This window comes from Diachasmimorpha longicaudata, chromosome 7, assembly GCF_034640455.1.
Source record: "Diachasmimorpha longicaudata isolate KC_UGA_2023 chromosome 7, iyDiaLong2, whole genome shotgun sequence".
NCBI lineage: Eukaryota > Metazoa > Arthropoda > Insecta > Hymenoptera > Braconidae > Diachasmimorpha > Diachasmimorpha longicaudata.
The window spans coordinates 9,679,431-9,694,713 of NC_087231.1; the positions used below are offsets into that span (position 1 = coordinate 9,679,431).

A 15,283-nucleotide genomic window follows, 5' to 3' on the forward strand; every position below is an offset into this window, starting at 1 on the left:
CGCAGATGGCGTACTCACCACATTTGCGCGCCTTCTGGTGGAAAATAAGATTGAAAAGGCGTACCCCAGCAAGTTTAACGTGAGAGAAGATGAAAAGAGAGAAAAACTTTCGGGAGGGATGAATAAAAAAAAATGAGGGGTAAATTTATCCCGACGATGCTTGAAAATTTCTGAACATTAGAGATGTATTATTCTCATGCTCATTTACACCGGCTGGATAAAAATATAATGCAAGTCCCTTGACACAGCTACACTCTCGCGAGACAATGCGTCAGTTAGGATGAAAAAGTATGGAGAATGGGGATGAGGAGAGGTTCGCGCTATCGATTTTCCAATTCTATTGACTTCTTGCCAAGGGGTGAAAAGAATTTTTTCCCGCGTTTCCGGCGCCCTTGAGTGCTTTATTGACATTCAGGGGGACCATAGATGCAGAAAAAAACTTCCCCCCGGCTGAGAAATTCCATTTTCGCAAAAGTTATTTTCCCGCCGAAAAAATCCACGAACAGCCGTCTCGCCATTGCTGTTTCATAAATTTGCAGGGAGTCTATCCTGATGTGAGTGTGGATCTCAGCGAGAAAACTCCATAAAACATTAGGTGATGCATGGTTATAGCCTAGGCACACCAAGTTCTTCGAATCTTATGAAGAAATTACGGAATAACAGATGAATGATAATTTAGCCGGGCCTTTAAATTATTCGTAAATTTTTTCCAATGGTATCAGCTTCTACGAGTCAGTCGAAGAAAATTTCCTTTATTCAAATAAATAATTTTTCTGACCCACCCTTTGATCCTGAACTTCCCTCAGTGACACCGCGTCACACCCACAGTATTTGTCGTCCCACACATTGATCCTTTCTACTGGACCCACTGCTCCAGTGTAAATACATTAATTGTTTCATTAACCTGAGGCTGGGCAACATTTCGACAATGTAAATACATCTGCGAATGGATTAGTACAGGTCATTGGAGAGTAGAAAACAGGACACATGAGAAGCGCGGCCGAAGGCCGGGGCACACTCGGCGATGGTTTTTCGGGCTCCTCTTGGTAAAGTTTTTCAATCCCTCACTGCGACACACTAAAGTCTCAAAAGCGCGGAACGAAAGGAGACAAAAACAGCAAAGGCGAGTTTCGGGAGAGAGATGAGGGCAGGAGGGGTAGGGGTAGTCACCGGAGTAGATGCGAAACGAGAAAAGTGAGAAGTTAATCCCTTAAAGAGTAGCATCACTCTGCCTGATGAATTTTATTCTATCATTCGGGTCGGCGAGGAAAGGTGGGGGGCGGTCATGTTCTGTGAATGGAAAATGTTTCTATTCTTTTTTGTTCACCGGATCGGGTTTGTTCCTGCGGGAATGTTGACAATTTATTGTATTAATATAATGTAATTTGAGTGGCTATCCAGTGGGAAGGTGGACGCGGTGGTTAGGGGGGGCGGCAGACATCCCAGCAGATTTTCATCGTAAATCCCAGACAGTTAAAATGAGGTTAAAAAAACCTGTAAATTAACAATGTCAGAATTGTAAAGGATTTTGCGATGGAAAAGCGTGCAGACGTCACGTATGATTTTCCAATGGTGACATGCTCCCCTGTCATTTCATTTCTCTGCAACTTTTCAAATGCCACCGCACAATGCAACTGACAATACAGAAAATACACGATATTCCAACATCATTAGCTTGACCGTAAATGTATTCAGCGGCACTCATGCGTTATTATTTTAATCACTGGGCATGGAGACTGGCGTTAACCACCAGTCGATAAAATCCGATAAAATTGAGATATTTGCCACTCCCAAACAATTACTCATTAACCGATAATAAATAATCCCATTAACCGGAGAATGAATTTCATGCTTCTGTCTTTCCACGAGAATTGGCAGTGAAACTCTCTTAATGAAATGATCTATCCACAACGTAAATGCTCACAACTAAGTTAGAGAAACCAGTTTCAACAGTGTATGACTATAGACGATGATAATTCGTAGCGACTATGAAAGATATAGGTGAATTTCAATGCACCCCATTTCTACTTCCACTTGAATTTCCAACAGAAGTTATACTCAAACCATTGGTTGAATGAATAAGAAAGCTATTCATTCGTCTAAAATTTTCACCACGTGTTTCAAGAAAATTAGTTGAATGACTATTGACGTTCCACTCGATGAACTCAGTAGTTTGTACTTTCCTCGTGATAACACCCTGAGAGGAGGAGTATTATGATAGCGAGGGCGAATCATGTGAAAACATTCAACTGTGACAACAATGAGCCATGACAAGTCTTCCTTATTACTACCCAGATTTCTCATCTCACAATCAGGGTATTTTCATTTCAGTGTAATTTCCTGGTTCCATAGTGTTTGCTGTATTATTCTGAGAAAAGAGACTGAGAAATCGGATTGCCCTTATATAAATATTCGAATAATGGAGTTACTAGAATGGGATATTTCATGTATTTGAAAAATCCTGTGGAGTCATTATGCCCCTGAATATATTTCTCTGAAGTAAAGGTCCGGGCGAATAATTTTTTTTTTTTCGCTGCATGGGTTTCCAGTTATAACAAAAGTTGGGGGATGGAGAAAAATTGACAAAAAGCTCGTACAGTGATAGCAGGTGTGCACGGTTACGGTTTGTTTGGTTGTCCTGCTACGGTGCAAAAGTTCACCATAATACAGCACAGTTGTACGCCAGTGCTATTGTATGCAGAACATGACTCTGTGTATGCAATCCACCGACGTCTGGCCGTGTTAATTAATATAGCCCCGTGAACTGCATACACGTATAAGTACTTGAGAGTACAGAGATAGCAGTCGTCGGATCAAATGGTTTCTCTTCGAATGTTTCCTCGAGGCAAATATTACCTCAAGTTGTTTTAATTAATCATATCAGTGCCCGTTAAACTCGACTGTATTGAGTTAATCAAATGCTAATATTCTGGATATTGACTTTGATGTTTCCAGGGGAAAGAGGGAAAAATCAAGGGAAATATGGCGGACGTACCGGAGGGCTGAGAGGAAAGATAACTAATTAACTGAAATGCCGCCGCTGAGTTGGCCGGCCGTGGCTGTCATAGCCGTCTTCGGCGCCATTTTCACCATGGCAATACCCGGTAATTATATAATTAATTGCAAGTACCATGTGATGTTTTTGAAAAAAAATTGATAATCCATGATTAAACGGCTGGAATTTTCAAAAAAGTGAGATTGAATACCTTTTACCAGCAAAAGACATTATAATTCACAGTTCGTTGAAAATTTAATTGAAATTCCAAAGCTTTGGCCGTAGACAGATGAAAATTCCTCAATTTATTTGAATTTTTAATACACTCATGAATATTCCAAGTAAACTTCATGGAATTTTCAAGTAATTAACAATGTAATGTATCCAAACCTAAAATCACAATTAATGAGTTTTATTCAAGTAATTTTAGGTTAAAATTCTCAACCTAAAAACCAGTGGGTACGTGATCGTAAAATCCTAGAGTTCACGATTTGAATATAAAGTTAAAAAAAAAAATGTAAAAGTCCAAATCTCATCTTTTCCCGAAATCGCAATGGATATTCAAGCACGCAATCCCGTTTACATGACAAAAAATCTTTGGCTTAAAAATTTTAAATAAACATTAACATATAGAACGGCACATTGAAAAGCATAACTCAGTGAATAGCGCATGCGCAATCGATCCCCCCTGCCCCGAGCATAACACAGAAAGAACGAGGAAAATATCTATACTCATTGCGCGTTTCACTCTGACGAAATTGCTTTCTACCCAGCGACAATTCCCCCGCAAGCGTCACGATAGCTACAGCATAAACTGCTGGCAATATCAGGGACTCCAGGGCAAACAAATTCGCACCGAGTTCTTCTCTCTCACTTGGGGTTGAATGGTATCGTCTGCATTGCATCGCCTTTATTCTAACGCTCACTCCCATCTTTTTCCCTGTCCTTCTTGCTTTTACGCCCCCTCGCCCCTGCACTTTGTATTTCTTTATTCTGGCATTTTTGTGGCCATGAATGAAATTCACTGGCAGTGAGATCAGGTGGATCCCCAGAATGATGCATGAGTGCTCCAACAAGCGTACGAGCATTGGACGAAGATGAGACTAACGAAGTGTGTATTACTTGCGCTACAACTTGCGATGGAAGAGTGAATATTATGAAAGAACTGTTAGCATCTACCTCCACCATTGGCAGGGCACCTCTGACACATTCATAGACAGCTGTTCCAGATGTGTGATTTCTGCTTGAAGCACGCACTTGGAAATGTCTCCTCCGTAGTCGTCTTTTGAGAGTTAACGCGGAGTCATATGCATTCATACGCTGTACTCAGAGTGGAAGGGATGCGCTGAAAAATGTAAAATATTCAGGGACTTAAATTTTAATATGATTTTTCAAATGCAGCGATGTAGACATGAATATTCCAATACGGAAACGAATTTACTGAGGGAGTGAAACAATTTCACAGAGCAATATTGGTGCTTGAGGTAAAATAGAAATATTCAAAATTGACGGGTGCATGACAGGCGTTTCATTGTGCGAGAAATAGATTAGGGGAAAATGTGTTTACTACTGGAGTAGATTTTCGGTTAAACGTGCTGAGCGTAGAAATGGGGGAAACGGGCGAAATGAGACAGCTGTTTAGTTTGTTTTCCAAGGTGATTAATGAGTTGAGAATTTTTTCCGTTCTAACTTTATTTACAAGATCATTTTTATCCAAGACAATCAAAATGAGATAAACTCAACTAAGATGATTGATATAATGCTTCATTCATATCTAGCCATTGAATTGCCACAGAACAAATCGATAGCCACTGTTGAAAGCCTCAATTTCCGGGACAAATACATTTTCCCCGAGATATGAAGTGTCACCTCGATAGTCATGAATTTGACAATTTTTTTTCTTCTTACCATCATTACAGAGACGGAGAGCAGAAGTAGCAGCACATTTGATCACATTCGTCATCGACCGAATAAGAGCACCAGTGCCATCAATAGTATCACCACATCTTTCTCCCCCGTGCGCTGTACTGAAAAACGTAGAATTGAAGTTGCTGTGAATGGTGGTAACTGGAAGGCCATCGATGGAATGGAAGCTGATCGTAGTACTGCACATAAACCTGAGAGGCTTTCCATTTACCAATGGAAAGATACGTTCAGCACTGTTGGGCCATCGTCTGAAAAGTTCCAAGAAGATGGCAAACAATTTGAAATGAAACTGGAGTTGGCGAAGGTTCCAATCATCTCACCTGGCATTGGATTCAGAAAAAGAGAGGCTTACAGAAGTGTTCGTGACGATAGAAGCTTGAAGGAGGACATTGTGGGAATGGCTGAGGGTCAGAGAGTTTCCACGAATCAATTGGAGAAGGAGACATTGTTGTTGGGTAAGGATACACTTTCAACAATAGACCAAGAAGAATTCTTGCCAACAACTACAGAGCCATATCAAACATCGACTAGTGATACAGAGATAACTAGAGACAGGGCAAATACTTTACCCGAAAATAGTGACGATGAGAAGGTGAGGAATCCTTCCAACAACTCTATCCTAGCATCAATAACTCCAGCCATGATGCCTCACGTGAGGAGTGAAAAACTTGTGTACCAGTCTAACACCACAGAATCACTGGCTGACAGTCCATTTCCTCCCCCAAATGCTATTGGCTCAACCGAGGGCACCCTAGAATCACCTCTGATCGCTTCTACTCAGCCCAACATACCGGATACCAGGTTTTCTACGGTAACACGTAAAGAAAAATCGTGGGAGAGCGACGGTAGAGGCCATTCGAAAAAGGACCACTCTAAGGCGTCCATCAATCTGCTCGAGGGTCAGCCACATAAAATATTTTACGAGATCAAGCCCTCGCTCAATACCGTCATGAGGGCTGATGACGAGGAGAGCAACACGAATTTACCCCTCGCGGTGACAACCAAACACAATTTCTTGGGATTCAAATTGCCGAGTGTACCCAGCTCCTTTGGAAAATTTGGACCATTCTTCGTAGATGAGGTCGATCATCGTAATATAACGGAGAGAATTGGTAGCACTGTTCAACTTGACTGCAGAATTGGACTGCTCGGTGATAAGAAGGTATTTGTTATCAATTTGCCTCGCTCTTTTGGAAGATTAAATTCAAATTGAATTCGGTTTCCGAATGATTAGTTTCCATGGGTATTGAAAACACATTTTGAACGGCAAATGTGCAATACTACAACTCCCAAATATTGGAAATGAAGATGCATCCGCTACCCACATTCTAAAAAAAATTCAAAAACCATGAAATCTTTTTTCATTTAAGTTTAATTCAAGATTCATCGCATCTCAAATATTAGAGTTGTTGGTTCGTTTGTTGTTCTCATCCCCCTGCCTCAGCATTCCCCAAGTAACTTCGATATTCTCGAACAACTCAGTAATCGCATTGCAGTTTACGTGATTATCACAGTAGCCGCGCCTTCTCAGCTTTCATTCTGCAGATAAAATTCTCAAACTTCATCCCTCCGAGTCCTCACAAAGTCCAAATGAAAGTCCTACTCTTTAACCCATGATAAGGCGTTTCCCTTCCTTCGCGGATGGCGGATATCGAGAGTGCAGAAACTATTCTACAAATTATACACCTCCAGATGTTTTTTCTTCTCCACCCTCGGCTTTAAATCTGCAGGATCACGTTCGAATGTTCGCATAGGTGTTTTTGCGCCTCATCCTCCATTCGATTCTACCGGGTACGTTCCTTTAACAGAGTTCAGATCCAACTCGTGCCGCTTTTTTTTTTCTCTCAGTTGCTCCCAGAGACACCCATAAGAAGCGAGATACACGGAGTTGTGTGCACGTATCAGACGTTTTAAATTCCCGCGAGATTCGTATTCCCTAGAATACGAAATGTGAAACTGATGGAAGAAGGATGTGAGATCCGAGACTGGGAAATGAAAACAAGTATTTCCAGCGGCATGTCCTAGAAGCCTCGCATAGACATCGATGTGCACCCGCCTTCCTGAAACCTCTGCGCTGCTGTAATCTTTTTCGTTACTTCTTTATTTATATTTTCTGAAGAAAAAAAAATAACTAAACGCCTGAGTAGCATCTCGGCAATTTTTTAACCGGAGACGAATCGCTCGAGGCTCTCTCGTCAGCCAATTAACCGGCCCCTATCGCTCGTCGTAATTGATGGGAAATTTTCCCATAAAATTTCTTCACTCACTCTATGGCTCACTCTATGGCTTCCCATGGTCAATTAAATTGTGTAGACCGTTATGCGCGCATCATCAAACGATGCTAGTCAATATTGAGGTAAACCGAAAGCTGTATTCTAATACGCCATTAGCCCCACTGGGCCAATAACACACGTCTCGTATGACAAACAAATTTACCAACGTTTCATGAACATCAGCGCTTTAAATTTGACCTTCACTGCTAGTGCCATCATGTTGATGAGGAGTACATATGTTGATGGGGAATTTGATGGATTTAATGGCCTTTCCAATGGTCACGCGCGAAGAAATTGAGAATTTGAAAAATAGAGAATGCATTTGGAATGATATTGCTAATTTGTCAGCAACCTCACATACACTCATGTACCAAAAAAATACCACTACTCACTTGTTGTTACAGGTGACCTGGTTTCAGCCCAATAAAGACTCCATCCGGCTCCTCACAGTTGGAAATGGCCAATACAGCGCTGACGAACGGATCAGCCTTAAATTCCAGTAAGTTATTTGTTTTTTATTCGTCAGTTCTGGAAACGAAGAGAAGGGGATATAAAAAGAAATTGTAATCCACCGTATTGTCGGATCGATATTATATCCTTTGAAGCGTAGATATTATTTATAAAAGAGAAAATAACATCTGTCGATACTGAAAGTCTAAAATTGCCAATTTTTCCGGATATTTTATGAGCCTCTTAAGAGGATTTGATATCAACACAAGACAGAATCGAGCGGTAGAAATAAATTCGACATTTGGAAATGTTTGTCAGTTTTGCCTATAGCCCTGGCAGTTTTACAGGGGCTCGTGGAACCGGAAAATCGTTCATGATTCGCTTGAGACGAGGGAGAGGGAGTGTTTGAAATGTAAAAATGAGATAAAGAGGGTAGCGAGAAATAAGCCGAGAGATTTACGTTCCAAGTGATTCAAGGCAGTGCTTCAAATCGTTGGGGAATATTTATATCACTTTACAAACTTTATCAAGTATTGAATAAAACAAAATTTACATCTGATTTTTTTTTTACCTTCAAATGAAAACCTTGTGATTGTCCAAATTTTATCGCTTATTTTTCCTGAGGTATCCGGACAATTGGAGGCTGCAAATAGCCTATGCAACACTTCGAGACAGTGGAATATACAAGTGCCAGGTGGAAATCGGCCCCACAAACTTTATGGTGAAAACCTACCACGTTCTCATAACAGGTAATTTATCCTTATAATCATAAATTTTAGGTACCATTCCCTCTGTTTGATGTTACATTCCCTCCGGCGCTGGAAGAGGAGATAAAAAATTATCGATCCAGAAGTTTTATTTGCTCGCAATCTATGTGAAAATCCTCACCATCATCGTTTCGCTGAAATTAGGATTTTGATCGAAGATCTCTCCCCAAGATCGTTTCATTCGGAAATAATAGAGTTGGAGAAAGGACGAGTTGAGTGAGCCTGAGGCTCATTTTCGCCGCAGAGGAAAGTAAGCAGTGAAATGTAAGCTGATTACAAAAAGAAAGCCAAAGCTGCGGGGGAAAAATGAATAAAGTGAAAACAGAGAAGCGCGTTAGCTTCGGTCGAAGTCTTTAATCGTTTCACTTCAATAATTCATTTCAAATCGGAAGTTGAGTTACTGATGCTTGAAGGATCACTAATCCGATCGATGATTGCAGAACAGATTGTTATGAAACATAGCTATGGCGGGCGGATATTCATCTCCGTTGACTTCTCCGTCGCATCAGCATGCATATTATCGACTTACGGAGAAGGTTTGCAAATGGTTCGAGAATAATGCTCAGCGTAATTCACCACTAGGGATTTATGCGAGAAATGCCCATCAAAAGTTGTAAGTAGATTCATTCCATCATGGATCAGACCCTGGAAATATGAATAGTGGCGCGAGGGCATGAGGGCGCGCTTGTGATAAGGCCGAGCTTTTCAGTTCATCCTTCATGAGCCAATTATTTTTTCCAACTCATTACCATCGACTCGGTTTTATATTCAATATAAAAAATATTTTCTCAACTTGAAATAACATATAAGCCCACTTCTCGCAGACCTTGGAATATGATAATTGTTAGCGTGTCGGGGAATATCTCCATAAGGCGATAATAGCGCGTGCAGCTTCAGGAAATATATACAGAAAGCCTCCGCCTCGATAGTTGAAAGTTTGACAGGGTTCGATGGCAACTACAAAGCAAATTACAGTGGGTTTGAGCACGTATAAGTTGTCCCTGATGTTCGGCACATCAATTCCTTACTTCCTCTATACCACCAAAATATAACCAGCCACGAACGTGATCCACCGGTGAGTGTTCAAGTCTAGATATGGCGAAGTGGTACATGCCTGTACGTGCATCGCAGAAGATACGAGAGAATTTCTCCGATGTAAGCATCGGTGAGCAGGGGTTGAGAGGACTCTCGATTCTCGACATACTCAGAAATGAGGATGTTGGACTGCGAGAGATGGTTGGGGAGCAAGGGGATAGAGGCCTTCGGAAAGCCACACTGCGTGCACCAGTTTGAGTTCGTTATAGGGCGAAATGGGCATTGAGTATGAGTAGATTCAACTACACCGCCCTTTCACATCGCCTATAGATGTCTGCGAAGAATTTCATAGAGTTGCACGTTCGCGGAGATGGGCAAACTTGGAGGACACGGCTGTGATTGAATCTTTCACTGATACTCACGGTAATGGAGGAATTTTAGTAGTTAAATAAATGAGAGACGAGGTCCTGGGGAAATATTTTTTTTAAGGAATGTCCCTGTATCACTGCTAAATTATATAAATATAATGAGAAGGATTTAATCCGCCTCTACGTTAAAAGTCTCCATCATCTTTTAAATTGATGAGAAACTATTCTCGACACTCTACCGGAAAAAATGTCAGGTTTTCATAATCGTGATTCACGATAAAAGTGGGAAAAGTTAGGACAAGGAATTTCGATTGAAATAACTCAGTGCTGGGAGAATTGTTTGATTCAACTTTCAACTGATAAATTAATGAAATTCCTTCGTGGACAGATCTCATTCCCAGCAAGGCTCTCATTGGGTTCAACTTCAGAAGAGACTAAAAAAAAGAAATAAGTACTTGGAAGAATTATCCAAGAAAAAAAATTAATTCAATAGATTCAACAATGGACAAGTCTTGAGTGATGGAAGGATGAAAGTGGATTTAATAAAACTCACCCTCCCAATGGCTTTTATTTTCCCTCTCCTTTCTATGTTTATTCAGCCGAACTTCAAATTAGTTTGCGATTAAACATTTTTTTCCCTCTTGTTTCTCCCCCTCCCCCATTTTCTCGCTATATTCGCCAAAGGACCACAGGCAATCTAGTATTTCCAACACGAAGAGTTGCCCACTTTACCCCTTTATTTATCAAGACCAGCTGAAGGGACAGACGACTTATTAGGAAGCCTAGATAAACAGACTAGTTGTTGGCTAAGAGGTGGTAATGAAGAGTGAGAGCACAGAACACTACCAAGAGACGCTAAAACTTGAAAGGGTAAAAGTGGAGGAGACATCTCACAATGTATACATATATATATATATATATGTATTTGAGTGTCCTGAAACATATCCCACCCTCCGACTAGCTCGTCACCTCTCGGCTGTTAGTGATTTGGTACAGGAGGATCTTCAAGCCCGAATAACGCTCGCCCCTGAGTAAATTAATTAATCGTAATCACGGTCCGGAGTGTCCTGCGTTTGACGTGAACAAGTCAGCCATATGGACAGCCAATGGCTAGTGGATATTAACTAGTTCCCCTCGATCTTCGAGGGCTAAGCTTCCTTCCCCACTTTGGCCCTCGTTTACCATCTATCCGAAAGTAGTTTTCCCATCGAGATACTTTCGCCAAACTCACCGAGCAAAACCGGAGAGAACAAAATAAGGAAAAACGAGGGGAAAAATAAGACGAAGAGATTGGAAGAACTCGCTGAATCTTCAACGGGGAAAACCAGACCGGCCGACTCTCTGCAGTTGAAAGTATAAAGCAGTAGTAGTAGTATGGGTAAGGTCTTTCCCAGACAGTAAAATTCACCTTTCCACCAGCGAAATCGAGACGGATCTGAAGAATAAAACAGAATGAACGGAAGTGAATGACTTGGAGCTCACAACGCTGGTGATCAAAGAGCATTATTATCCAGAAGGAGATGCAACCCACCAGCGGCAACCAATTTACTGAAATAAAGAACTTTCCAAAACCTAAGTTTGAACAAGGTTACTCGACAAACTGCCATACAGCTCAGACATAACTGTATACGTAGTTTGTACAGTATGGGGGTTAGTTGCTGAGGGAAAACTCAAGTATGGGTCGTATAAGTGGGAAAAGCTCCCAAGAGAATTGGAAAAAAAATAGAAGACGGAGAAAACTTTTGTTGATGGATCGACGGCTTCTACGAGACTTTGTACAACAATTCGTATCTACATGAAATACTCTCAGCGTGTATGACGACCAAGTGACAAAGAAAAGAACTTTCTACGTGGATGACTCGAAATTTACTACAGTGAATCAAGGTAGCAAATGAAAAAGTTTGAAAAACTGTCTGTATTCTATTCAATATGAAGTTACCGATGTTATCAAATTTTCTTTTGTCTCGAGAGCTTCTTCCGCTGCTACCCTAAATATACTTCAGCCAAACGAGAAAATTGAATTTTTCCGATAGATGAAATTCGAGAAGCCAACTTTGTGGATGATGTTACTATCCCAAAGTAATATGAAATGTAACTTGATGAAAAGAAATCATTCTACTCCATTTCGATAATTATATTGTAGAGAAACCGGATGTGCACCTGAAGGTCTCGGAGAATTGACAATTTTATTGGTGATATCAGGGGTTGTCGGATGAAATGAAAATTATTAATTTAACGACAGCAGAAAAGCTTTCACGTTAGCTGCAGTGAACGTCAACGAAATGAGAACATCGGAAATTATGATCCCAACGTGATGGGGATTATTTTCCTCTCTTCCATGACTACGCTCCACCTCATTTCCTATTATTTTTTCATCCTTCAACAAATTGTCAAGGTATCAGTGGAACTTAAAGTCTTGAGTAAAAGCTTCAGGCTGATCCAGCAGCTTTTCCCGAGAGCAATGGCCCCCGTTGATTAGAGTGGTGAAGTTCTTGATCGATTGCCACATGACGGTTTGATGCATCGAATATGCGTTGGCAATTACAAGCCATGACAGATCGACAAGTCCAATCCACCCGAGACCATTCATCTCTCAGAACTATCTGTACAGAAAACAAGAGCAGCTAGTTAGAGACTGAGCATTTACCGAAAAACCCCTTCCCACATTTCTCCAAAACATTAATTATCCAAGTCCATCAGTGGTCTTTCTCTCCATTAATCCGATAAAAACTTCCCACCAATGAAAGTAAGCTGTGGAAATACCTTATGAGAAACGCAATTCGAGTATTAAAGGGCGGAGGGAGGAGAAAAAAAAATCCGCCACAACAGAATGAACTCCGGACATGTAAAAAGACCAAAACACGCAGAGGGAAAAATAATGCAAACAAAAAAAAACCAAGGCTTCCGCCCTCTGTTTTTTTCCCCCTATTTTTTCTTTCAACCAAGCGAAACGCTCTGGAGGTAAAGCAAAAGCAGCCGCTGGACTCAGACTCAGTGACATTGTCTCCTGTACATAGTCGAAAACCGGAAAGGAAGCCCGGAAAGACAGAGCGAGCGAAAGAGATACAGAGAAGGGGGAGAAAAAGGACGTTAAGAAAAGTACCGAAAGCAGAGTGGAGCAAAGAGTAAGAGCATACCGCTGTGTCATGAAATTTGCATAGCGGTCGCCTCGAGAATTGCAGCTGGCGAGTCGAGTTGAATCCTAATGGTGGTTTCCCGATGAGAAAAATCATCTCCAACAACACCAGACGAATCGTGATGCTCGAACAACGGGGGAGAAGAGAAAAATCCAACCAATTTCGGATTTTTTTTTTCTCCTTCATGCACGAGTGAACGAGTTTATCGTGGATGCTGCTGGCGATTTAACTGAATCTGAAGAACGAGAGCATTAAGTTGGTTGAAACGTAGAAATCTATATATCTTTTCAATTTACTTATCTCTCGAGGTAATGGGGAACATCACTGGGGATTGAATCTGCGACCATAAAAGTCGCACATTCGTATGACGACAGGAGTGATTTATCATGTGTGGGTATTCCTCTTCTTTTTTTTCAATTTAAAATGGGAGTATCACGAGAGTATTGAGGGGAGATAAAACTCAAAATTTCTTATCCTCCGCTCCCATGGAATTCCCCCACCAGTGTATGAAAAATTGTAGAAATAATTTTATAATAGAGTTTGATGTAAATTACTTCCTACACAGATATGATAAATTGAATCAGGGAATTTCTAGCGGTGCAGTCATACTTATAAATCTCACTTGATGCCTACAGCACCCTCTCTGAATATAACGGACGATTCTGGACGTACTATATCTGGGGAGAGACACCTCAAAGCGGGCAGTACACTCAGACTGAGGTGTGAGGGCAGAGATGTACTTGAAAAGCTCAACGAATCTTTATTATGGACAAGGGGAGATGAAATCCTCACTGCGGATGTCAGGTTAGTCTCATGCAAATTGCTCCCTTTATCTTCCATCGATTCTACATTTATATGACATTTTTCCCATTCTGACAATCCCACACGCCCCCTCGCTGTGATTCGATCCTACTAGTCAAATCCTATTTTCAGATCAAACCTAAGAAGTTTATGTCAAATTTGACCTGTCTTATTCAATTATAATTTACTAGCAACCGATCGCTCTGCGACCAGCCTTGAATTGATTTATATTCTTTCAATTAATTCTCATTCTATTTTCATCTACAATCCAGAATTCATGCAAAAACATGTAAAAAATAGAAATCGCAGTCGAATAATTTTACCATTTGGTCAGAATTTTTTTCTGTGAATATCTATTTTTACAAGGTCAGCTGCAAACCGTTTCCTGACGAATTGAATAATTGATATTTTCAATTGTCAGTTGAATGGTTAATTGACTGTGCGGAAATACATTGCTTGCAGTGAAAATAGAACGACTGAATTACTGGGTGACAAGGAGATACCAGTTATATCAAGTACACTAGTCGTTGAGAAAGCATCGCCACGACATGCAGGAAACTACAGCTGCATCGTACCGGAAAGAGCCAAGACGACCATAGCTGTTCACGTTTTGAACGGTAAGGAAACAATGATCTACTAGTATAAACACCTAGTGCATACACAAACAAAACCCCGCACAGTAATGTTCCGGTTGGATGAGTCCTGTATACACGATGAAGTATGATTACACTGAGACAAACCATTGGATTCAATAGATGGTACCACTAAGGTGGCTGGTTAACATCCCTCCCACCAAACCCCACCATAACATTCATTTTCAACATTGTTACAAGTAGTTCTCTACCCGTAACAAGGTTTCACTATCGAACAACAATATATAGTCGATGAAAATGCTGGTGGTATCTGCTTTCGCTACATAAGACGTTGTTTCACGGTGTTAGGGCGATGACAGCTGAGACGCTTATGCTATGACTCAAGACAGTTCACGTCATCTTATCATCTGCAACAGCACTTTATAACCACAAGCACCTGTCGTTCAAGGGGAAATGATACCAGTCGAGTCAAACTGTTGGTAGGCTGATATCTCAAACTCTTTCTCGTAGATCAAAGAAGTTGTTCGTTGTTTTTTCATATTTGATTCTCATCACATTACCGGGATAAAACAAAATCACGGTGACGTGGAAAGCGAAGGGACAAAGGAGTCGATTTCTTTGAAAAAACTTTCTACGATGCCAGTAGTTTTTTTTGGTCACAAGGATTGAGTATATTATCCAATTAAATTTCATGGAGATTTGCAAAACCAGTGGTTCCAGAGATGGAGAAAAATCGCAGGATATCTGTAACGGAATCTGGGTATCTCGGGCATCTGAAAAGGCTAGCCTATTCAACGTTCCCTCAGCAGTGCAATTACGAAAGAACTCAGATCTTCCTAATTCGATCTGCTTTTGCAATGTGTATAAGGAAGGGAGCCAAGAGATAAGGTGGAGAGTGGCTAAGATACAATCAGTCGAGTTGTTGGTTTCTTTCCTCA

At 40.9% G+C, this 15,283-nt stretch overlaps 1 protein-coding gene across 2 annotated transcripts in view; it reads left to right on the forward strand.

Moving 5' to 3' along the window:
* LOC135164232 (uncharacterized) overlaps positions 1-15,283 on the forward strand; it is a 77,776-nt gene that overhangs the window by 49,146 nt on the left and 13,347 nt on the right. For both annotated transcript variants that reach the window (XM_064124385.1, XM_064124384.1), the window contains 6 exons: positions 2,956-3,104; positions 4,915-6,083; positions 7,599-7,693; positions 8,269-8,393; positions 13,587-13,755; positions 14,215-14,369. In XM_064124385.1, coding sequence (XP_063980455.1) covers positions 3,032-3,104; positions 4,915-6,083; positions 7,599-7,693; positions 8,269-8,393; positions 13,587-13,755; positions 14,215-14,369 — 1,786 coding nt within the window. In that variant the 5' untranslated portion in view covers positions 2,956-3,031. The remainder of the gene's footprint in view (positions 1-2,955; positions 3,105-4,914; positions 6,084-7,598; positions 7,694-8,268; positions 8,394-13,586; positions 13,756-14,214; positions 14,370-15,283) is intronic.